This window comes from Triturus cristatus, chromosome 11, assembly GCF_964204655.1.
Source record: "Triturus cristatus chromosome 11, aTriCri1.1, whole genome shotgun sequence".
In the NCBI taxonomy this organism is placed as follows: domain Eukaryota; kingdom Metazoa; phylum Chordata; class Amphibia; order Caudata; family Salamandridae; genus Triturus; species Triturus cristatus.
The window spans coordinates 857,674,433-857,699,622 of record NC_140594.1 but is presented as its reverse complement, the minus strand read 5'-3'; the positions used below and the strand labels follow the sequence as shown (position 1 = coordinate 857,699,622).

At 46.8% G+C, this 25,190-nt stretch overlaps 1 protein-coding gene across 4 annotated transcripts in view; it reads left to right on the top strand.

The window, feature by feature from the left end:
- INPP5D (inositol polyphosphate-5-phosphatase D) overlaps positions 1 to 25,190 on the top strand; it is a 660,212-nt gene that overhangs the window by 352,400 nt on the left and 282,622 nt on the right. For all 4 annotated transcript variants that reach the window (XM_085634688.1, XM_085634689.1, XM_085634687.1 and 1 more), the window contains exon 13: positions 3,059 to 3,176. In XM_085634688.1, the coding sequence (XP_085490814.1) occupies positions 3,059 to 3,176 (118 nt within the window). The remainder of the gene's footprint in view (positions 1 to 3,058; positions 3,177 to 25,190) is intronic.

Below are 25,190 nucleotides of genomic sequence, written 5' to 3'. Positions count from 1 at the left end.
AGAGATGGGCAGGTTGGAGGTTACAAGGAGCAAGTGATCTAAATTATAGAAAGAAAGGAAGGACATACTTTGGATTTAGAGTTATGTTTTTTTTTTTTTGAGTAAAGGTTTACGGAACGCCTGTCTAGGGGAGGCTTAGCCTGAATGATATAAGGCCTGGGACGAAGATGTTGGACATAGAAGCCATGTTGATAAACAGTTTTGTCGATGAGTGGTATGGAGAGGTAATGTCAAAGAAGTGGGGAGGCCCTCTCTAGAGTGATGTACAGTTCAGCCAAAGGGTCTCAAGACATGTATTTGCCTAAAATTGATGTCCTCCCAGAACTACCTTTTTATTCTCCTCCCTAATTTGTTACTCCTACTAAGGAATCTGCCAATTGGTTAGAAATAGAAGAAAGTCATTATGTAGCAGTTGGTTAATGTTTCCTTGATGGTAAGTCTGTTAGTCCTAGTCCAAGACTTTCTCTTGTTACTCCTAGGCCAAGACTTTCTCTTGTTATCAACTAATATCTAATTACACAGACACACTACATTATGAGAAATGTGGTCATAGTGAGCAACCTTGTAGAGAAATAGTGCATGTCTGAAAATTCTATGGGCCACTGTAGTGTATTCATATTACAGCATTGGCATGAGATAGCATATGTATACATGTCTAGCTACTTCATTGCCATGTTTACCTTTGCATTGTAGTCCTGTTCTGGAACTGGTGGTGGCCAGGGACTCAACGGTGACTCTGGTCAGTTGCAGTTGAGATCCTGAGCTGATCAGTCTGAAGACATGTGTGCATTCCTCAAGAAGGAAGGTATTAAACACTTGAAAGCTGTCTTGTACTCACCTTCATCTAATGGTTTGGTGGAAAGGACAAATAAAGTCTTGAAAGAAGCCATACAAACTGTGGTCATTTCAGCATGTGATGTAGCAACGTTTTTTAGACATAAAATTTGGAGCTACAATGTCGCACCACACTGCACTACAGGGGTTTCACCTTTCACATTGCTGTGGGGTAGATCTTCACATAATAATCTGTTCCTTGGTTGTCTGGAGAATATAAATACTAAAGGGATGGACAAAATTGTTGGGAACTCTAATAATTTAATGTCCAACATGGTTGCTAAACAATTGGTAATGAAGAAATATTTTGATCAGAAAAATACTCTGAGAGATGTAGCTCTTAGAACTAGTGATTGGGTTCTGATCAAAAAACCTGTTATGGTGAGGAAAGGAAAATCAAAATTTCCATTGCCAGTTCGAATGATGAGAGTTAATAAAGGTGTGGTGTTATTGGATGGTAAGTGCTGGTGGAATAGGAGACAGTAGGATAGAACAAGCTGTCACCATCAGTAAATCTAGAGGAAATATTTGTGAGGCAGGTCTGGATTGGCCGAATTGAGTACCTGTACCAGCAACTGAAGGTACTCAGGAAGCTAGTGTTAATTCACATTCTGTGTAGGTACCACATGTAACTGTACAGTCTCATGGTGAATACAGTAGTGACACTACTGTAGTCATTCCTGTACACCATGCAAGTCATGTACTTAGGAAACCTGTAAAGTTCAATGAATATGTGTGGTATTGAATGTTTCAATTGTTATTGTTAGACCTTTAATTTTAGAGCATGTTTATTTATTTATTTTTTGGGAGGGGAAGATGTTATAGTGTATTCATATATTCATATTACAGCACTGACATGAGATGGCACGTGTATTCACGTCTAGCTACTCCAGTTCAATATTTACCTCTGTATTGTATTCCTGCTCTGGTGCGGAGGGGTGACCATGGACTCAAAGGTGACTCTGGTCAGTTGCAGTTGAGATCCTGAACTGACCAGTCTTTCCAGGTCATTGACAACACATATGAAGAAATAAAGCTACCTTTGGAATCATCTCGCTTCCGGTGTGCTCATCTTTTACAGCCACATGTACATAGGTTTCAATTTGCGATGACCTAATAGCCAATTTTTGCGTATCGCAAACTTCTATGTACTAATGTGTCTTTGACACATTTAGCGAGTCCTAATGGGGTCGCAATTGACCTATCTCATTAATATTCATGAGATAGGTCGCAATTTGCGACCTATTGGGAATTTTAAAAAAACACAGAGATGGTGTTCTGCTAGGGACAGCAGACCAGCATATCTGTGTTTGCTCTTAAATAAAGCAATGTTTTTTTTAAATGCGGCCCATTTTACATAAAGGAAAATTAGATGCATTTCAAAAACAGAAATTAACAGTTTTCTTTTCATTTTTAAGAGTAGGCAGTGGTCCGTGGGACCACTACCTGCTCTTTAAAAACGTTTTCACCTAAATTCACAAAGGGGTAGAGGTTTCTTGGGGACCTCTGTCCCATTTGCAAATGGGTTACCACCAACTTGAAGTTGGTTGTGAAATATGAATGTTTTGTGACCACATTCCAGTCGCAAAACATTCATACATAGTCTTGCGGGTTGCTATTTGGAAGGGAGGCCCTTAACGACCCCTTCCTAATACCGAATCGCTAACCCATTTTGCGATTGGGTAACAGGTTACCAAATTGCAAAATACGGTTTGGTATAGGTGAAAAGGCTTTTTTACAGTCGCAAACGGCCTGACTCTGTGAACTGGGCCGTTTGCAAAAGGCAAAAAGCTTTTTACATGTGGCCCCATATGTGCTCCTGCTAGCGGTGGTGTACAGTATTTGATGCACTCCTTTGAGGGGCTCTGTTAAGTCCTGCAACTAGATGAAGGAACCCATTAGCTGTGCATAGTACAGAACCTTGCAGTCGGATCCTTACAGGCAAGTAACCTCTCCATTTAACAGTTTCATGTTTTATCACTGGCGCCAGATTCTGTGGCAGCATTGACAATGTGTGAATTGTATTTGGGCATAAATTGCATCCACTTCCATCTGCCATGTGGCTTTAATGCTGCTGTACGATGAGCATGCAATGAACTTAATAAGGCACCTTCAAGCATCCAGTGACATCTGGAATCCCCAGCTTAACAGGCAGGTGTGACATACAAAAGTTTGCACATGCTCTATTGTATGTCAATGACATCATGTTTAAATTCTCCACCAGATCACAATCCAGACCCTCTGGAATATCAGGATTGTTGTGTTGGCAAAACAGGAGCATGACAACAGGATCAGCCATATCTGCACTAGCTCAGTGAAGACCGGGATCGCCAACACACTTGGTAAGTGGAAAGATAAGTGGACGTATTAATAGTGCTAAGAAGCGTTAAATAAGAGAGTCATGCTCAATATTGTGGAAGGACAACAAGATAGAGAGGGTCAGTTTAGGTGAGTGGCTTTAATCGGACAACCCTAACGTGTTGGGTCCTGGAGAATTTATGGGCATCAATAATATTACCAAATTAAATATTACGTGTGTATTAATGCCTGAATTGGGCAGAATAACAGTCCCTCACAATTCGAACTTGTTGGAAGGTGGATTATTAGTAAGGGTATCTATGCTGCTAATACTAGCAATAAGGCCAGCAATACATTATAAGGTACAGTCGTAATACATTAGTCCCTAGCTCAACACTTGGTAGCTGGCTGCGAGCAGGCAGACTTAACTCAGGAGACAGGTATATAAAGCATTCAAAAACACTAATACATTAAATAAGTAAAACACAACACACAATAAAAATCCCAAACTAATTTCGAAACATTATACATATGTTATCCTTAAAACGGCACCAAAATGACAACAATCCAATATAGCGAACAGGAGACATGAATTTTTAAAGATAAAACACTTTCTCGTGCTTAAAAACATATAGCGCCAACTTGGAACGTCTAGTCGCGCTTGACTGGGACACAGTCAAAGTTTGATGCAGACTGTGATGGAGCCCTGTTCGGATACACTAAGCAGGAAGTCCGGGTCAAAATTGTACCATTGGACTTACAAACTTTTCTGGAGGATTTACTCTCGACATTGTGCGGTTCCCTCAAGCTGGCTGCTTTTGATCCAACATCGTCGGATTGCTTCTCAGCAAGGCCCTGGTCAAATCCTAAAAGTCTGGAGCTCCAGTGCTTTCAGCAGGGCAAACCTGAAATTCAGGTCGGGTCTTGGTTGAAGGTAGCCGGCTTAACTCTTGCGTCAAGTCAGTCCTCTTATGGAGCTTTTTCCCCACAGTTGCTCCGAACTTCTGCATAGTTCGGGAACATCTTCCTGACGTTCCCCTTGACAGTTCAAAGTGTCCAAAACACACGTCTAAGGGTCTAGGAGCTCCAAGATGGTCCTTGTGAGTTTGGTACAACAATTTCCACAATGCACCTGGCCAAATCCTTAAGTCCACTGAACGCACTCCAGGCTGGGGACTACTTGAGTGAGAGGGTGCAGGGAAGCTTTGTTAACCTGTTGCTCTCAGGGAGTCCACTCCTTAATCCTTTTTGAAGGAGGCAAAGTCCTCAGGGCTGTAGTTTCAAGTGTGCAACAGGAGCAGTCCTTCAGATTGCAATCCTTTGCGGTGCAGACCAGGGATCCAGCAAGGCAGTCCTTCTTCTCCTTTTAGTTTCAGGCAACAGATCCGAGTTGCTATGCAGCTCTCACATATTTATTCAATGATTTGGGGTGACAAGCAGGGGGGCACCCCTGTCCAATGAGGTACAGGGAGCCACCCAAAAGCATGAAACCTTCCTCCAAAAATGTGGCATAGTCTTGTCCCACAGAGCACTGCACAAGATGGAGAATTCCTTTCCAGGAAACTAAGACCTGGCTAAACCAACCTACCGGTGTAGCTCATTTAATTAACACTCCCCCTCCAAACCTTCCGCAAATTCCATTCCTGGGCCTGCAATCTGGCTGGGGGTACAGGAAGAGAGGGTAGGCCTAACTGGCATTCCTTACTGTCCTGCTCTCTTTGAAACCCAGTTTGAGTTACCCAAACCCCGACCTGAACTGTTCTCTGCAGCTGCAGAGCTCCCCCATCAGTTCACCTCTGCTCCATGCAGGCCACGTATCACCTCATCAAAGCAGTTTGGCTAAACCTGTTAAGGCTGACAAATCAGGAGAGGCTGCTAGACGACAGGATGTTTGTTGGCTTACAGAAAAGAAAGTTTTCTAACTTATTTTCTGTACTAGTTATGATAAATTAAACAGTGGCAGGTTGTTGGATTTATCATTGCCAATATATTAAGTCCTTGAATTATATTTTCGCTCCTTCCTAGCAATATTTATACTAAAATAAAATAGTCCAATTCTAGCCTATGGAGCTAAGTATGTACAATTGCGAACAATGAATTTGGAGTTTTTCCCTTACCAAGCCTTATAAAACAGGGGAGACCTTGGAGGTGACTTATATATTAAGTAAGGTAGATAGCCACTTTAGAAGTACCATTAATTCCAAAGTCAAATTTCCATACACTTTACTTTGAAAGACAGTCTGCAAAGCAGGGCTGCCATTACTCAGATGACTACATCCAGAATATCCTTAGTGGACCCTCTTTACTATCTCACACTTCTACCCCCCTCTCCACAGCACCCAATAACTCCAGATTGTTATTGGAGAAATTAGAAAACCTCAAGAAAAAACAAATTCGCACTGATCTGCATGCTCGCATGCTCACTGAGTATCTCAAATCTGACACCATACCACTAGGATTACAGATCTGCAACGTCCCTGCAATTTTCACACAGGACCCTAAATTTCGTACTGGTTTTAGTCACCTGGCCACTATGTGCTCCAGACACTGGATGGTGCTTGGCATTGAGACGGCCATAGAGCATACCAAAAGAGAACTAGAGGAGATAGCCAAACTTGAAAAACGTATTCTAGCAGATACCACCATTGTTGATGCAAAAGGTCAACGCTACCATTACTACCTTCCACTCCTTTGAACAGAACAAGAAAATAAACAAAATTCAGAAAGATATCAAGAATTACAATAGAAATCAAACATATCCATATCTCCTAGATACCTTTTATAGCACACTATATCAGCCAGCACGAACCAAAAACTGGGGCCGGTATCGCAACAATCAGGCAATCACATTCTCGGACTCCTCTAACACCTCTGTTGAAGACTCAGATAGTGGGGAAGGCACGAGCTCAGGTCCAACTAGACGCCCCCAATCACCCCCGCTCCTTCCTACTAATTTTTTAGGAACAGATCGCGGACGCAAGAGACAGAACTACCGGTACCAATACGCAGGCGAGAGACAAACTAGCCACAAATTCTATCAATGGGGGCCCCAATAACAATAAACACTGTGTCTCTCCAAAGTACCAGCTTACCTATACCCTTTGAAATCGGACTCTCCGAACCCTCTACTGGCCATGCAGTCACATTACCCTACACCTCTCCGGTCACCGATACAACCATACCCATCTTTAATTTATCCAACCATCCTTTATCCACCGATGAGATCTCCCTACTCAGCAAAGGTCTTTCCTTTGTCCCTTCTGTACGTAGCGATTTTTTCAAACTACAGGAAGACTTACTCCTGTTCTTCAGACGCATTCGCCTAAAACATTTTTTCTCAGACAAACCCGAAACCGACAGGTCTGTTGAAACACAATTCAAACCTGCCTCTACTTTCCTGCCACACTCCTCTATGATGCCACATGAGATTTTAGCCTTTGAGAAACTTGTATTACACGAAGTCAAACAACTACAACATCAACCTGAATTTATACCCTACATTTTACCACTCACTGAAAAACTAGCTATCAACCGTTTGAGTAATAACCCAAATATCATCATCAAACCCGGCGATAAAGGTGGTGGCATAGTGGTAATGGACCATGAAAAATATGACACTGAGATCGTTCGTCAGCTGAGCAATGTCACCCACTACCGTAAGCTCAAATCTTACCCACTTACTACCATCCAAAACAAAATTTCTACCATTACTTCTCAGGCACTTCACCAGGGTATCATCAATAAGAAGGAACATGCTTTCCTTAACAACCCTCATCCCATTACACCGGTGATATACACCTTACCCAAAATCCACAAGAACGCCTCCACACCCCCAGGCCATCCAATAGTATCTGGGTGTGGCTCTGCCCTTGAACCACTGGGCAAATACATTGACTCCATTCTCAAGGTTTTTGTCCCACTCACCAATACCTTCGTCAAAGACAGTACCCACCTGATCGATACAATTGAGGATCTCCCTTTTCACCTAGACACAGATCTCATGGCCAGCCTAGACATTGAATCATTGTATACCAACATTCCCCAGACCGATGGACTCAAAGTAATGGAGGATTTACTTAACACACGACCAAGACCCATACGCATTCCCACTGACTTCATAATTCAACTACTAGACATAGCCTTGACTAACAACTATTTCCTGTACAAAGATACCTATTATCTCCAGATCAAAGGTGTCTCCATCGGCGCTTGTTTTGCTCCTAATTTTGCTGTCCTCTACGTCCACCACCTGGAAAAGACACTCATCTTAACTATCCAGAACCCTTTCCTCAGTAACATCACTCTATGGCGATAGACAACATCCTCCTACTATGGCAAGGTACCCAAGACACCCTACTCTCCTTTGTCTCATGGCTTCAACAATGCCCAACCCCATCTCAACTTCACCACTGACATTCGCCAAAACGATCTTCCGTTTTTAGACCTCACTCTACACGCAGAAGATAGTATGATTGGTACTACCTTATACCGCAAACCCACAGAACGGAATACTCTCCTTCTGTATTCTAGCAACCACCCACGTGGCTTACGTGATGGACTTCCATATGGACAGGTCCTCCGGATCCGTCGTAATTGCAAATGGCGCAAGGATTACTCCCGTGAAGCTGCGATCCTCTCAGAAAAATTGATCAGTAGGGGATACCCTAAACGCTTGGTTAAAAGAGCCCTCAAACGTGCATGGTACAGCCACAGGGAGGTTATCCTGGCACCCACCATCAGACGTAACAACACACGCATACCTTTCGTCTCGACCTACAGTCCATCTAGCAACAAGGTTGGGAAGATAATCAAAAGGAATTGGACTTTACTCCGCACTTTCCCACACTTTTCAGACTCCCCTCTATTATCATATAAAAGGGGTGACAACGTCTCAGATAAATTGGTCCATGCCATCACGCGGCCTTCTAAAGAAAAACATGACCAATCTGTAACTGCTCTGTGGGGCCTTCCACCTGTGATAGGCCACTTTAAATGCCAAAACTGCAATGTTTGTGACCTCACATGTAACACCAAGGTTTTTGTCACCCCCGAATACACCTATCCGCTGAAATAATTTTCCAATTGTCGTACCAACAACGTCATTTACGCGATCCGCTGTCCCTGTGACTTACTCTATACAGGTCAGACCACACAAATGGTGAAGCAGCGTATTTCACAACATAGGAGCCGCATCAGGTGTAGTGTCACCACCGCACCACTGGTAGCACACTATCGAACGCAATCACTCGGAGAATGACATGACATGGCAAGTTATAGACCGCCCACTACTACCCCTCCGTGGCGGGAACCTCCAACTGCTACTTAACAGATGTGAATGCAGATGGATTACCCGTTGTAATTCTGTATCCCATGGTTTGAATTCCCTTGATGAGTGGAATACAGTTGTTGCCTATGCATAGATCTTTAATCTTGCCATCACACCTCCACAATATCTTCACTTTCTTCCACATACCTCTACATTCATCATTTATGTATGCTTTTAATCCATGTAGCCTAGCATTGCATCCTTTTTCTCCGTCTCTTAATAATGTCCATGAAATATGTTTTGTTATACAATTCTCGAATTCCATGCAAATAATTCTTCACGTAATGTCTAATTTAATTTAATTCTGTAACCTAGCATTGCATCCCTTTTCTCTGTCTCTAAATAATGTCCATGATCGCTATGAGAAATGCTTTGTTATACAATTCTTGAATTCCATGCAAATATTTCTGCATGTAATATTTAATTTATTTCTGTTCTCTATGAAAATATTGTGGTGTACAGGTCATGCCAAATCTACTTCCTACTTTGATCAAAGATGAATTGTTTGCCATATTTCTCAATGCATTGTTTGCTCGAATTCTGTCCTCTTCTCTCTGATCCCTGCCTCAACTGCATGACCCCTTTTTACATGAAATCCTGTTTTTTCACCGCTCGCTCTAACTACCACTGTCGGCCATCTTTCAAAGGCCGTTCATTCTCTTTTCTATCCCCCCGGGGTACCTATACCCTCCTTCCCTCCTTTCAGCCCTTCCCCCTCGTTCCGATTTGACCCGCCCACTCCGTACGTGACACGTCCTATTCTTAAGTCAGCTCACTTCCTCCTTACTCCCAGCCCTAGACGCTTCATTCGTTTCCCTGAATACCGGACTTAACCCGGTTTGGCCTGTATCCCGGAAATCTTTCACCGGCCATTTGATCGTCTATCCCACTCCGGTGAGCACTTTCTCCATGCAGCAGACCTTCCGCTCTGCCCGTCACCTGTTTCCCCGCTCCTCTCTCGAGCTCCCGGGTTGTTTATTTATTGAGCCCCTTTTTCCCTTTCAGAGCGCCGTCGACACCTGACCCTTCATTGGCCTTGTTACTTTTTCGCCTCTGTAAGACCTTGCACATTTTAGTTGCACACCTCTAGTGTTGGTCTCTCACGCCCCCTTCACTCTTGATTAACCTACCTGCCCTTCCTTTCCATAGATCACTTCACAGTTATTCTTCCACTGTCGCCTGGACGCCTTCGCTCTCCATTGATTGAGTCATCGAGTATTTTCCCTCTCACGTCATGAGGTACCCCTTGGTTTCCCTTCCCCTACTTAGCATGCACTCCTCCGGGTCCCACTATTTATCCTTCTTCCTTCTCTTCTTATCTCCATAGAAGTACTCATTGAATTGACTGTAACCTTAGTCCTGATGATGACTGTAGGAGAGTAGGGTCTGCTTTCTATGTTCACCCCCACTTTTTGCTTTTGCTTTACTGGTTTTCGACTTAGATGTGGCTGTGGGCCTGCTAATCAGACCCACAGCCCTGCTGTTCTCTCTCTAAATTGATACTATGTACTTTAGGTGCATAACCCATTTGGATAGGATCACCTTATTGGCCCCTGTACAGTGTACCTTAGGTACCCAGGGCATAGGTGTATCCTAGGCCTACCAGGGGCTGCAGCATGTATTATGCCACCCCTGGCTTGGCCTTCCATTAGAACACAACTGGCTGATCACTCAGCTGGGGCAAGGTCGTGTAATCACCCCTTGCTTAGGTGTAGTATTCCTATACCTATCTTACATATAGACACATGTGTACCTATCAGCCACTCCTATGGCAGGCCTTAACAATCCTGGAGGCAGAGTGCTTGGTAACATGTGAGATGGTGCTCTAAGCATGAGCTGAGCCTGTCTGCAGCTTTCGGAACCATGTCCTTATAGCTGTTCTATGATATAGCCTACCATATACTCTTAAAGTGCCTTATAATCTTAAACGGTTATGGTAACTATGGTTTGGATTTATCAAAACATGTCTGTGTAAGGTGTCTAACACTTTGGAATAATACCCCCATCCCATTTCTGGGGGTGAGGATATTATCCCTCCCTTCTAGAGGGAGAAGACATGTTGAAACCTACTTACCCGGTTAAAGTTAACCAGAGCCCCAGCATCACAAAATGGATGCTGCTGCCACGACACAAGTCTGACCTCCTGCTGCTGGGAGTGATCCCGGCAAGGGAGGCTTGGACAATAGGTTTCCTGCCTTGGGAGGTGCGAGCACCACCCCAGACAGGCCTTAGTGTATTGGGGCAGGGAGGGATGAATGAAACGAGACACTGCCTGGGGCACACAAGGTGTCCCATGCATAGTCCAGTTCAAACCGGTGCTGGGGCACACCAGCCCCAGTCCTGGCGCGAAACTGGACAAAGGGAAGGGGGTGTAACCACCCCCTCCCAGGTCCCACCCATAAGGCGTGACCTAGCAGGCAACCCAGCCCCCCAGATTAGTATAAGAGTGGTAGCTGGGCCCCAGGAGATTAGATTATCCTGAACCTGCAACTTGAACAGAAACTCTGGACCTTCGACATTCGACGAAAGAAGAAGACTGAAGAATCTCCCTTGTGGCCAAGGAGTGGCTACCCTGTGCAAACAGGCACCATCAAGAGACTACCCTTTGCTTTGCTGAAGTTCTACGAGGGACCGACTTCAGAGCCCGACCAGAGCCTTGACTTCCAGACTTCTCCGACCCTGATCCACATCCACAGCCGAGCTGAGATCCGTGGAGGCGACGAGAGACGTGGGACCGGCTACCTGGGAAAAGTGGCGAGTATCTTCCAGCGCAGCTTCTGAGGTACCCTCGCAGTTGTGCACCGGGGATTGAGAAGCCCCAACCCCAAGCACCATCTGCACCGAAGATCAGCCCCCCACACTCCACAAGTCATGCGTGGGGCCCTTCTGCATTTTTCTGCTTGCCGCGTCTGTCCGGTTGCTTGCCCGTTGGCTAGCGGCCTTTGTGACGACACACCTTGAAATCTTCACTGCTGGTTTGGCTCCTCCAGACTGGCTCCCGCTTCTTTGCAAAAGAGAAGCACCCCAGACCTTCCTGGTCTGCACCAGAAGCAAGTCCCCCGTTCTTCGTGGGTTCCGCTTGCCAAGGCTTGGTGAGTCCTAGTTCGACTTCGACGCCGCCGACAGCAAGAGCCTTCGTGGGACAGCTCGCCTCCTGGTCCTGGTCGTCCTCAACGTCTCCTGGTACCCGTGGCTTCAGCGACAAGCTTCACCCTTCACCTGCAATCTTCACGACATCGCCTGGTTCCTTCCTGGTTCCACGTGGTCACTGGCTAGTGACCTTGACTCTGTCCCTTCTGCTTGCAGGTACCCTTCCTTCTTGATCCCGGCCTTGGGATCCACCGGACACTCTGCACTGACTACCTGTCAGCAACTTTCCTTCAGGCATCCATAGAAGTCCACGACGAAACCCGACGCAAGTTCACACCTATGCACCCGCAGCCCGTGGGCTAGGTAACTTGGGTACTTCGGTGCTCACAAGGGTAGTGACTATCCTAGGGTCTAGTTTCCGAGTCTCAACTTCCTAGTTGCTTCAGAAGTGTCCTAAAACTGTTTATTTCAGAACTGTACTATTTCTATCGACTATACGCATTACGCGTGAGTGTTTCCACTCTGCACCTGAATCCCGTGGGCCTCCCACTTCCTAACTGTTGGTAGTGTAGTGTAGCCCCAGCGATTCCCTAGGCCTAGGCCTATTCTATTTCCGTGACAGTGGTCCTTATACCACTTCTTTAGTATATGGTTTGCGTGGCCCCTAGGGCCTAACTGTATTACTTACCTGTGTGACTTAATGTATGCTTGAATAAGACTGTGTTGTACTTACCTCTAATCTCAAAAAGAGTGCTGAGGGTTTGACTAGAATAAATACACTTTATTTTATATATATATCTGTTGTGGTGTCCTTTCATTTGGTATTCAAGGGATTATATATGGTATCACAGCTGGCTTCACATGCCATTCAGAGTTTAGCCTAAGACTGCTCTTGTCCATGCTACCACTAGGATAGCTGGTCTATAAGGTTGACTTTACAACCAATCACCATAAGGGTTGTTTGGACTGATACAAGGTGTACACTAGAATTAGTGACATCATATATCAGGCCAACTTCTCACATTGGTGAGCAGCGGTGGGATCTGAGCTTGCTGTTGTAATACCATTGTAATCTTGAGATACTAAATTAAAAGATCACACAGATATTGTTTAGGTACATATAACATAGATTATAATACTTAAGTCCTACTGGACTTAGTTGTTGTAGGTTGAAGGGAGTAACACACCCTGACTACAACTACTAGAGAGGTTTAGTAGAAACAACTAGTGTAGGTAGGTGCACACACCACACCCTCACTAGATCATGTCTCTGGGAGGAGATCAAGGAGATGCTCTCTCAGGAGGGGCAGGTCTGAAAAAGATCCCCTCTAGATATGAAACCCTAACTTTTCAGGAGATGAGACAATTGTGTACCTCCAGAAAGTTAAAACAGGGTGCAAACCCTACCCTCCTTCAGCTAGTGCAGATCCTAGAGGAATATGATGCTCTTAGGGCCTCACAGGCTAGTACCCTAGGTACAAGGGAGGGTCTACCCACTACAGATGAGTCAGATGGGACTTCAGATGAAGAGGTAGACAGCCAGGGCCAAGTAGGAAGACTTAGCCAGGCTAACCTAAGCTTACATGGGAGTTTGCATGGGGTCCCCCCATACAGACCCCCAAGTGGGCGTAACCAGAGAAGCAGGAGAGACAGATCCCCTTCAAGGGAATCCATCCACTCCCATGTCTCTAGCATCTCTAATGCCTCTTCTCACAGGGGAATGACTTTCCCCCAGAGAAAGGAGCATGAAGCCAGAATGAGGGAAGCTAATCTGAGGATTGAGAGGGAAGAACCTGCCCTTGCCAAGGAGAAGCTTGCTCTGGCTAGAGAGCAAAAGTTAAGTGGGTTAGAACCCACTGGTGGCAGCAATATCCCTAAGGATAGAGACAGGCACTATGATAATAGAAACCTGAGCAAGATTGTCCCTCCCTACAAGTGTGGGGATGACATCCACAAATGGATAACTGCTTTGGAGAGAGCTTGCAAAGTACAGCAGGTACCCCAAAGTCAGTGGGCAGCTATCTTGTGGCTATCCTTCTCTGAGAAAGGTAGAGACAAGCTCCTCACAGTTAGTGATGAGGATGCAGACAATTACACTGTCCTGAAGAGTGCTCTGATTGATGGGTTTGGCCTAACCACTGAACAATACAGGTTGTTGTTCAGGGATACCCACAAGACACAGGCTCAGGACTGGACTGACTTTGTAGATTGTGCCACTAAGGCTCTGGAAGGCTGGCTAGTGGGAAGTAAGATTAAGGACTATACAGGATTGTATAATTTGATCATGAGAGAACAAATCCTTAACAACTGTCAAAACCAGCTACTGCATCAACATCTGATTGATTCTGATCTGACTTCTCCCCAAGAATTGGGAAAGAAGGCAGATAGATGGGTCAGGACTAGAGTTAAGCAGAAAAACCAGAACCAGGGCGGTGATCAGAAAAAGGCAGACAGAAGGGTAATGACCAGAAACAAAAAGACCAGAAGTCTTCACCAGGCCCCCAAAAGGCTCAGGGGGAGGGTGGTCCCAAAAAGGATAAAAAGAAAGATGGCCAAAAGAAACCATGGTGCAACTATTGTAAGTCCAACTCACATCGGTTTAGTGAGTGCACCAAAAAGGATAAGCCACCATTGCCCCTAAGGCAACTATACCCCTTAGTTCAGCTGTAAGTGGTGGTTCCCAGCAAAAGGGTGTAGTAGGGTTAACCCTGGGAACTGAGGAGGATTCTGGCCTAATCAGAATACCTACTCAGGCTGTTCTGATCTGTGATGGGGACTTAGCTTTGTCCTCTACTGTAGGCCCCAGTAACCTGGGCAAGTACAGACAGACTCCTTGTATCAACCAAAGAATGGCTCAGGCCTACAGGGACACTGGGGCTAGTGTCACAATGGTGACACCTGCCTATGTGGACCCTGGACAGATCATACTAGGTGAGAATTACCTAGTGACCAACACTAGCAATGCCACTACCTCCCATATTGTGGCTATTGTTAACTTCTCCTGGGGAGGGGTAACTGGCCTCAAGAAAGTTGTTGTTAGTTCAGACCTTCCTGTAGAGTGTTTATTGGGCAATGATCTTGAAACTTCAGTTTGGTCTGAAGTGGAGTATAGGACCCATGCAGAAATTCTAGGGATAGATGCACATGTCCTTGCTGTGACCAGGTCACAGGCCAGAAAGTGCACCACTGAACAAGTGCTGGATCCTGAAACTATGGACCAGTCACAACCCAAGAGAAAGAGCAGTAGGGTAAAGGCTGTGCCTTCCCCCCTGCCTCGGGTACTGGATCAGCCCTCACAGGAGGATGATTCTGAGAGCCCTGAAGGAACTGTCCTAGAAGAACTTGAACCTGATCAGGTTGAGTTTCTTGGGACAGGGGGACCTTCAAGGGCAGATCTGAGGCAGGCTCAATTAGACTGCCCCTCTCTTGAACCCCTCAGACAGCAGACTGCTGCTGAGGCTGCAGGGAATGCTCAAGGTACCCATAGAGTGTATTGGGATGAAGGGCTACTGTATTCAGAGGCTAGAGACCCCAAGCCTGGTGAATCCAGGTGGTTGGTCATACCACTGAAGTTCAGAGGCTTCCTTCTTACCTTGGCCCATGATATTCCCCTTGCAGGACACTTAGGCAAGAACAAGACTTGGGACAGGCTTGTCCCTCACTTTCACTGGCCCCATATGTCAGAAGATACCAAGGAGTTTTGTCGCTCCTGTGTCACCTGCCAAGCCAGTGGCAAATCAGGTGGCACCACAAAGGCCCCCCTCATACCACTACCTGTGGTGGGGGTTCCCTTTGAAAGAGTGGGCATAGATATTGTAGGACCAATGGACCCACAAACAGCATCTGGGCACATATTCATACTGGTGATAGTGGACCATGCCACCAGGTATCCAGAAGCTATTCCCCTGAGGACCACAACAGCTCCTGTTGTGGCAAGGGCCCTGATTGGAGTATTCTCCAGAGTGGGCTTTCCAAAGGAGGTCATTTCTGACAGAGGTGCCAACTTCATGTCAGGATACTTGACTGCAATGTGGAAGGAGTGTGGTGTGAACTACAAGTTCACCACACCCTATCACCCACAGTGCAATGGGCTTGTTGAGAGATTCAACAAGACCCTAAAGGGAATGATAAAAGGTTTACCAGACAAGCTTAGGCGAAGATGGGACATCCTTTTACCCTGCCTTCTGTTTGCTTACAGAGAGGTCCCACAAAAGGGGGTTGGCTACAGCCCTTTTGAGCTTTTGTTTGGGCATCCTGTAAAAGGACCCCTATGTTTAGTAAGGGAAGGATGGGAGAGACCTCTCAGACAACCCAAACTTGATATAGTGGATTATGTACTTGGTCTCCGCTCCAGGATGGCAGAGTATATGAAGAAGGCTTCTAAAAACCTTGAGGCAAGCCAAGAACTCAAAAAAGCTTGGCATGACCAAAAGGCTGTGCTGACTGTGTACCAGCCAGGGCAGAAAGTGTGGGTGTTGGAGCCAGTGGCCCCAGCGGCACTCCAAGACAAATGGTCTGGACCCCACACTATTGTTGAGAAAAAGGGAGAAGTCACCTACTTGGTGGACCTTGGGACTCCCAGAAGCCCCCACAGGGTGCTTCATGTCAACAGATTGAAGGCATATGTTGACAGGGCAGACATGGGCTTACTCATGGCTACAGATGAGGGGCAGGAGGAAGAGAGTGACCCTCTCCCACATCTGTTGACTCAGAACCCTGAGGATGGCTCAGGTGATGGTGTGGTGTTTTCTGACAGCCTCACTGTCCATCAGCAACAGGACTGCAGACACGTTCTGCAATCCTACAGACATATGTTCTCTCTGACCCCAAGTCAGACAAACTGGTGCACCCATGAGGTGGACACTGGTGACAGTCTGCCTGTGAAGAGTACAATCTACAGGCAACCTGACCATGTCAGGGACTGCATAAAAGGTGAGGTACAAAAGATGTTGGAGCTGGGAGTCATTGAACCTTCAGAGAGCCCTTGGGCTAGTCCTGTAGTTCTTGTGCCAAAACCTCACACCCAAGATGGTAAGAGAGAGATGAGGTTTTGCGTCACATAAGGCGTGACCTAGCAGGCAACCCAGCCCCCCAGATTAGAATAAGAGTGGTAGCTGGGCCCCAGGAGATTAGATTATCCTGAACCTGCAACTTGAACAGAAACTCTGGACCTTCGACATTCGACGAAAGAAGAAGACTGAAGAATCTCCCTTGTGGCCAAGGAGTGGCTACCCTGTGCAACCAGGCACCATCAAGAGACTACCCTTTGCTTTGCTGAAGTTCTACGAGGGACCGACTGCAGAGCCTGACCAGAGCCTTGACTTCCAGACTTCTCCGACCCTGATCCACATCCACAGCCGAGCTGAGATCCGTGGAGGCGACGAGAGACGTGGGACCGGCTACCTGGGAAAAGTGGCGAGTATCTCCCAGCGCAGCTTCTGAGGTACCCTCGAAGTTGTGCACCGGGGATTGAGAAGCTCCAACCCCAAGCACCATCTGCACCGAAGATCAGCCCCCCACACTCCACGAGTCCTGCGTGGGGCCCTGCTGCATTTTCCTGCTTGCCGCGTCTGTCCAGTTGCTTGCCCGTTGGCTAGCGGCCTTTGTGACGACACACCTTGAAATCTTCACTGCTGGTTTGGCTCCTCCAGACTGGCTCCCGCTTCTTTGCAAAAGAGAAGCACCCCAGACCTTCCTGGTCTGCACCATAAGCAAGTCCTCCGTTCTTCGTGGGTTCCGCTTGCCAAGGCTTGGTGAGTCCTAGTTCGACTTCGACGCCGCCGACAGCAAGAGCCTTCGTGGGACAGCTCGCCTCCTGGTCCTGGTCGTCCTCGACGTCTCCTGGTACCCGTGGCTGCAGCGACAAGCTTCACCCTTCACCTGCAATCTTCACGACATCGCCTGGTTCCTTCCTGGTTCCACGTGGTCACTGGCTAGTGACCTTGACTCTGTCCCTTCTGCTTGCAGGTACCCTTCCTTCTTGATCTCGGCCTTGGGATCCACCGGACACTCTGCACTGACTGCCTGTCAGCAACTTTCCTTCAGGCATCCATAGAAGTCCACGACGAAACCCGACGCAAGTTCACACCTATGCACCCGCAGCCCGTGGGCTAGGTAACTTGGGTACTTCGGTGCTCACAAGGGTAGTGACTATCCTAGGGTCTAGTTTCCGAGTCTCGACTTCCTAGTTGCTTCAGAAGTGTCCTAAAACTGTTTATTTCAGAACTGTACTATTTCTATCGACTATACGCATTACGCGTGAGTGTTTCCACTCTGCACCTGAATCCCGTGGGCCTCCCACTTCCTAACTGTTGGTAGTGTAGTGTAGCCCCAGCGATTCCCTAGGCCTAGGCCTATTCTATTTCCGTGACAGTGGTCCTTATACCACTTCTTTAGTATATGGTTTGCGTGGCCCCTAGGGCCTAACTGTATTACTTACCTGTGTGACTTAATGTATGCTTGAATAAGACTGTGTTGTACTTACCTCTAATCTCATAAAGAGTGCTGAGGGTTTTACTAGAATAAATACACTTTATTTTATATATATATCTGCTGTGGTGTCCTTTCATTTGGTATTCAAGGGATTATATATGGTATCACAGCTGGCTTCACATGCCATTCAGAGTTTAGCCTAAGACTGCTCTTGTCCATGCTACCACTAGGATAGCTGGTCTATAAGGTTGACTTTACAACCAATCACCATAAGGGTTGTTTGGACTGATACAAGGTGTACACTAGAATTAATGACATCATATATCAGGCCACCTTCTCACAATTACCTCAAGTTTATGAGGTTGAAACGCCGTCGACTCAACAACGCCAACTGTGGCAATTGAACAGGGTCACTCTCTAACAATGAAATGATGTCTATAATTGTTAATACTTGTAAATATTCCGTTTAACCCTCATTGTTTATTTATCCTGCCCCGCCTCACGTTGTTCTTTCACACTTGTGTCACTGCGCCGTTTCACTCATCACCACACCGCCAGTGTTCACATGTTTGTTATGGTTACTGTAATTTAGTTGTGCTATGTACTGCTAGCTACAAATAACAACCATCTACCCTCTCTTTGGTCTCCCTTGTTTTCCTTGGCTTTGTCACTACGATCTATTCTAAACTTAATGGTCCCTGTACATGATTAACCAGTTGAGATATTGTCCTTTGCTACACTACTTGCCCGGTCTCAACTGGGATAACGGGTTCACTCCTGTTTCTTGTTCCTCTTTTTACAAATGACAGCATGCAACACAGCAGTGCACAATGCAGTGCAGGAAATCTACTGGGCCTCTAAATATCCCTGCCCTATTATACAGTGGGACTTATTGGTAGTTTGAATCCCCCTTGCCCTATTAAGGACTTACAGGGGTCTGTCATTGCCAAGTGTAATTATAACGAATTACCATATACCCTTTTTTGGTCTTGCCTACGCAGCGCTTGCGCTGTCTCTTTGAGACATGCTGTATTTAGGATATGACCATGAAGCTCCGCCCACTTTCCACCCATCTTTTTAATTGGCTCCTGTTACTGTCTTTTGTAAATGGTGACTTTTTATTGATCAATGGGCTTAGTAGTCCCTCCTTACTACTGCCTTTTCTCTTGTTGTAACCTCCCATGAGGACTGCTCCTGTTACATGTGTTGTTATTTGGGATGTTTTAATTACAGCTTTGAGCACTAGTTTGTTAACTCCCTTTCTCCTGCATGCTGTTGCAGGGAGGACACGCTCTCCCCAAACGCTTTTTAAAAAAAAAAAAATTATTCGTTTAACCAGCGTGACACACTTCAGCTCCTATAATGGTGGCCCCTCTTTTCTTTCCTTATTTATAGCTTGGCACTCGGCTGCATGCAATTTTTTCTGTTTCTTTACTTTTCTTACTGTGGCAGCTTGCCCTGCTTTAGCTTTAAACATCCTAAGCTAAAGTGTGGGTACCGCGGTTTCTTCTGAGATAAAGAAAGGGAAAAATAAAATGTGTCCCCACACATTTTTTTTTCAATTTATTTACTTTTGAAGGAACTGCTGTGCCCGCGCTTTAGCTTAAGATGTTTAAAGCAAAAGCTCCAGTGCCACCATTGTAACAAAAGCAAATAAACAGACAGAAAAAGCATGTGGCCGCTATTTGTTTTCTATTCGTTTACTTTTGTAGCAATGGAGCCCCCTGCGCTTTAGCTTTAAACATCTTAAGCTAAAGCGTGGGTGCCGCTATTCCTTCAAAAGTAAAGAAATAGAAAAACTTTTTTTTGGTCTATTTCTCTACCTTTCAAGCAATCACAGCACCCACTCTTTATCTTAAGATGCTTCAAGCTAAAGCACGGGTGCCGCAGTGGATTTGCAATGCAATAGCTCTTGCATTCCTGAAAGTTTGAGCTATTTGCATTCCATTATTATTAGAAATGCCAATAGCTCAAACTTTCAGTAACGCGAGACCTATTGTATTGCAAATGCTTGTTAATCAGAGCACTGGCGCTGGGCCTGATTAGCAGACCCCAGGGCACAATCAGAGTCAGTTACCATCTGTATCAGTCAAAAAAGGCTGGTGATCAGGGCAAAAAGGATGGCTTTCTCACACATTCATAGTCTATCTATGGATGGAGGCTTTGCCACAGTAGGTCTTCTGTTTCTGGAGGATTATGCTCCGAGTTTCGGTCTCTGTAAACAAATGCTATTTTTCCTCAGCAAACAAGTACTGCTTTGTAATCACCAGCCCAGTGCTTAATTTGTAAAGAATAATATAAGTAAGTCAAGGAATGATGACATGAATTTTGGTCCAAATTCAAAGATGACCTCCTTTTTATCTAGGATATAAACTATCCTTTTCAGCTCCACTGCTTATGCTGCTGTTCTTTTTTCTTGCACCGGGATGGTAGAAAAGATAGAGTCTAGAGTTCTTCATAATATTGCATGCTTTGCACCAAGTAAAGGATATACAGATAGGAAGATGTCAGTGATTTAGTTTATCTTCCTTGTCATATTGATTACACCACTTGGGATCGGGGCTCCATTACCCCTGCCTCGAATGGTTTCTGTCACCACTGGCTCTTTGAGATACCTTTGGCCTCGCATGTTGCTTTTTCCATGATTGGAAATTCATCTGATCCATACATTTCTTTCTTTCAGCGTCTCATGGGGTCCCATGGGATCAGTCAGAGAAAGAATTCTGACCTACATCAAGAGTAGAACTTAATTCACCATCAACCCTCCTCTCATAATGTCCATAGATTAAATCAAAGCTGCATCAATCAAGGGACTCTGGGGGGAAGGAGCCTAGCGCGCAACCAAGATGGCCGCGTAGGCACAGGGCTCCCGAGGGCCTCCGCAACCTCTCACGTCTATCCTGAATAAATCCTGATTCTATTGACGGGCTTCTACAGGCGAACATAAGCGGAGGTGATACCCGTTTTTCAAACTTAAATCGGACTTCAGGAACCGGGATAGCATCGACTTTAAGTTGGCGGCCTACTCCTGGCCTTGCCTCGGACTCGAGTTGGCGTGGTGCCCGGACAGAAAGTGAACAACAACGGCATGCAGGACCCGGGCTGGTGCGTACCCCGCACTTTCACTTTCGGTTTCGGGTCTCATCGCTGAAACTGGCTGAGGGACCCTGGCTTGTCAGCGACACGTCGATAGTGGGAAGATTGGGAATCCTGACTGGGTCTTGGACACTAGTCTGGCCTACATTTCGTGCTCGCCGAGGCTCATTGGATTGGATGTCCGGGATTACTAATCGTGTTGGTGGACGACAACCTTGGTGGCCCTCAGACGATGGAAGCTAGATCGGACGGAAATAAACAAAAATCTAAGACGACTAGGCGGGGAGGTTATACCCAAGCTAATAACATGGACCGCTTTGCTCAGTCAAAAGGATCCCCTAGTGGACTGCATAAGTCACCGGAGAGATCCAAGGATGGCCCGGGATCGTCCACAGAATTAACATTGCAGGATGTCATGGGTGCCATCGACGAGATGAAAGCTGCGGTTGGTCAGCAATTCGACACCTTGGCCCATAAATTGGACACGGTCTTGATCGACGTTAATCTAATCAGAGCGGACCTTTCAAAAACGAATGAAAAGGTCAAATCCTTGGATCTGAAAACGTCGAGCCTGACAACGGACGTGTCCGACCTGCAAACCGAGGTCCGTAATCAGCGGACATCCAATGATTTATTTGTCCGTCGACTGGAGGACTTTGAAAGTAGGGCTCGGCGGAATAATGTGCGCATAATAGGGGTGCCGGAGAAATCGGAGGTTCCTGCGACCGACCTCTTCGTGGAAGACCTCGTGATCAACCATCTTAAACCCAAAGGGTTGAGTACATTTTTTGCGGTCGAGCGGGCCCATAGAGTTCCAGGTGGTAAGCCGAAAACGGGCGCTCCCCCACGGCCTATCATTGCCAGAATTTTCAATTTTAGGGACAGGGACGCTATCCTGCAGGCCTCGAGGGTGAGTGGGCCGAGGAAGTTTGAGAACACTAATATAAGCTTCTACCCGGACTTCACACAATCGGTCCAAAAGCAGAGACAGGGGTTCATGGGTGTTAAACGGCGACTGAGAGACATGGAGCTGAAATATGCGATGCTCTTTCCGGCCAGGTTGCGTGTTAAGTTTGAGGACCGGTCACATTTCTTCGATCGGCCGGAGGTGGTTGGAGACTGGCTTGATACTTTGCCCCAGCGACGAAGTCGAGAGGGCCAGACTGAGGAGAACGGAGAGGGCTTGGCGGGGCAGGAGTAGACTATTGGTTCCCGGTGACTGAACATTGCGATGACACTTCAATACTTTGGTTCAATGTTTCTATTCAGTGCCTTCTTCTTAAATGCCCGGGGGTTCTTGGGTACTTAGTGAGGCTCTATCCACCTCTGGGGTTTCTTTTTGTAGATTAGTTAATGCTAGGGCGACAGGCACACTGCAAGTTGGGGGGGCTACATGGGCTCACGCAGGGGTGCAGGGAGGGGGGAGTTGTAACGGGAATGTTGGTGGGGAGGGGGGGGTTGGGGAATGTTTGAATGTTTCACAAGGCAACGTAACGCTATACGACTGGTGGTTGGGGTCATGTTCTCTGGGGGGAGGGGGTTATGCACGAGGTTGGGATGGGGGGTAGGGGATTGAGAGTACTCTCATGGAATGTGAATGGATTGGGGGACAGGATTAAACGTGGGGTAGTGCTGCAGTTTTTGAAATGACTTTCGCCAGACATGGTCTTTCTGCAGGAAACGCATCTAATTGGGAATTCTTGCCATGCTATGAATAGGCGGGGATATCGTCTCGCTGTTCACTCCGGTTTCACCTCTGGCTCGAGGGGGGTGGGCATCTTGGTTAGAGCCTCTCTCCCGCTGGAGGTGGACAATATAATTCATGATGACAGAGGGCGGTATGCTGCACTCGTAGGACGATGGGAGGGCAGAACTGTCTCGCTAGTTTCTGTGTATGTCCCACCAGGATTGCAGACTGTAACATTTGCTGATTTGGGGCGAATGGTCTTGGGACTCCCGGGGGGGGGGGTTCTGGTGATGGGGGGCGATTTTAATTCTGTCGTATCCGGTAGAGCGGATTGTCACCCTCCCAGGGATATCCCTGGGGCACAGACCTGGCTGAGTGGGTTTATAGATACCCTCGGACTGATAGACTGCTGGAGAATAATGCACCCGGGACAGGCGCAATACACTTTCCACTCAGGGGCTCATGGAAGTCTATCGAGACTTGAATATGTCCTTATGCCGGCGGCCCAAGCTGTGATTGTTAGGGAAGTAGGACATCTGGCCCGGGGTATTTCTGACCACTCCCCACTACTGTTGCACATGGAGGTCACCCCCGGGGCTGAGGGGAGGGTAGCACCGATTAACCCTTGGTACCTGCGTAATCCTAAAATCCGGGCGGAACTGGTCAAGTCTCTCGAACACTACTTCAATGAAAATGTGGGGTCAGTATCATCTGCTGTCTCGTTGTGGGAAGCCTTCAAAACAGTGATCCGTGGGCAAGCTCTTTCTCTAATTTCCCACACCAAGAATAGCAAGATTGAGGAGGTGGTTCGCCTTGAAAATGAAATAGCCGAGTTGGAAGGGGACCTGGAGCTGGGTGTTACGAATGATAAGTTGCACGTTCTCAGTCTCAAGCAGCTTGACTATAGAGCGTTGGTCACCGATGCCGCCAAAGTGATGGGTAGAGAGCAACAAGGGCGCTTATACGATGTGGGGGATAAGGCTGGAAAGTTGATTGCATGGTTGGACAAGAAAGAGAGAGCGAGTCGAGTGGTACCGGTCATTGAGAGAGCGGATGGCGTGCGTGTGACTGACCCCGTGGAAATTGTTGAATGTTTCGCGGATTATTTCCACGAAGTATATTCCCCAGTCTCGGATCGCTCTGAGGATGACTCTCATCTACTGCTGAGAGATATTGCGTTGCCGTCTTTGTCGGAGGAGGATAGGATACTGATGGATGCGACGTTGTCGCCTGATGAGATTGCTTTGGCCATTCGCTCGGTCGCTTCCGGCAAGGCCATGGGTCCTAATGGCCTTCCCATCGAACTGTATAAACTGCGCCCGGACAAGATGGCGCCTCATCTACGCGAAATGTTTCTTGAAGCACGAGAAGTGGGCTCCCTCCCCTATGATCAGCGTATTGCTACAATAGTCGTAATTCACAAGGAGGGGAAGTCGCGGGATCAATGTATCTCTTATAGACCCATCTCACTGTTAAACGCTGAGCCCAAAATTCTGGCTAAGGTTTTAGCTAATCGTCTGGTTAGGGTCGTTGGCGACTTGATCCATCCGGATCAGTCTGGTTTCATACCTCACCGTAACACGGCCCTGAATCTGAGGCGTCTTCATGGAGTGCTCGCCAGAGTGGCGTATATACGTGAGCCGGCCATTTTGGCGTCTCTGGATGCAACAATGGCGTTTGATACTCTAGAATGGCCGTATCTTTGGGCGGCACACGCGAAATTTGGCTTTGGCCCCGGGTTTATCGGTTGGGTAAAGTTGTTGTATGATGAACCATTGGCTCAGGTGGTAGTGAATGGCAGAGTGTCGACACCCTTTGTGTTGGGAAGAGGCACGCGGCAGGGTTGTCCGTTGTCGCCCCTCCTCTTCGCACTTGCCTTGGAACCTCTGGCTGCCTGGCTACGATGGGAGCCCTCATTGCGGGGCATCAGGTGGACGCCTGAATTTGAGGACCGCATCTCTCTTTATGCGGATGACATTCTCCTGTACCTCACATCTCCCCGGCAGTCTTTACTTGTATTAGTTGATGTTCTAAACTCATTTGGTCGTAACTCCGGCTTGGTCATTAACTGGACTAAGTCATGCATCTACGTTCTCTCAGGTGATGCTCCTCTCCTGCCGCGTGGCTGCCCTATCCAGATTTCGCAGTCGGGGTTTAAATACTTGGGGGTCTTCATAACATTAGACCCTGTGGCCCGTTATGAGCGGAACTTACTCCCCCCACTTCAACGACTAAAGGCCGACGTTTCGGGTTGGCGACGGCTTCCGCTTTCGCCGCTCGGACGTGCGGCATTGTTTAAAATGATGTCGCTACCACGATTCCTGTATGCACTACAAAACACGCTTGACGTTATACCGGCCCGCTATTGCCGTGAGGTGGAGAGTTTGCAGAGGCAATTGTTCTGGGACGGGCGATCGCGAATCGCTC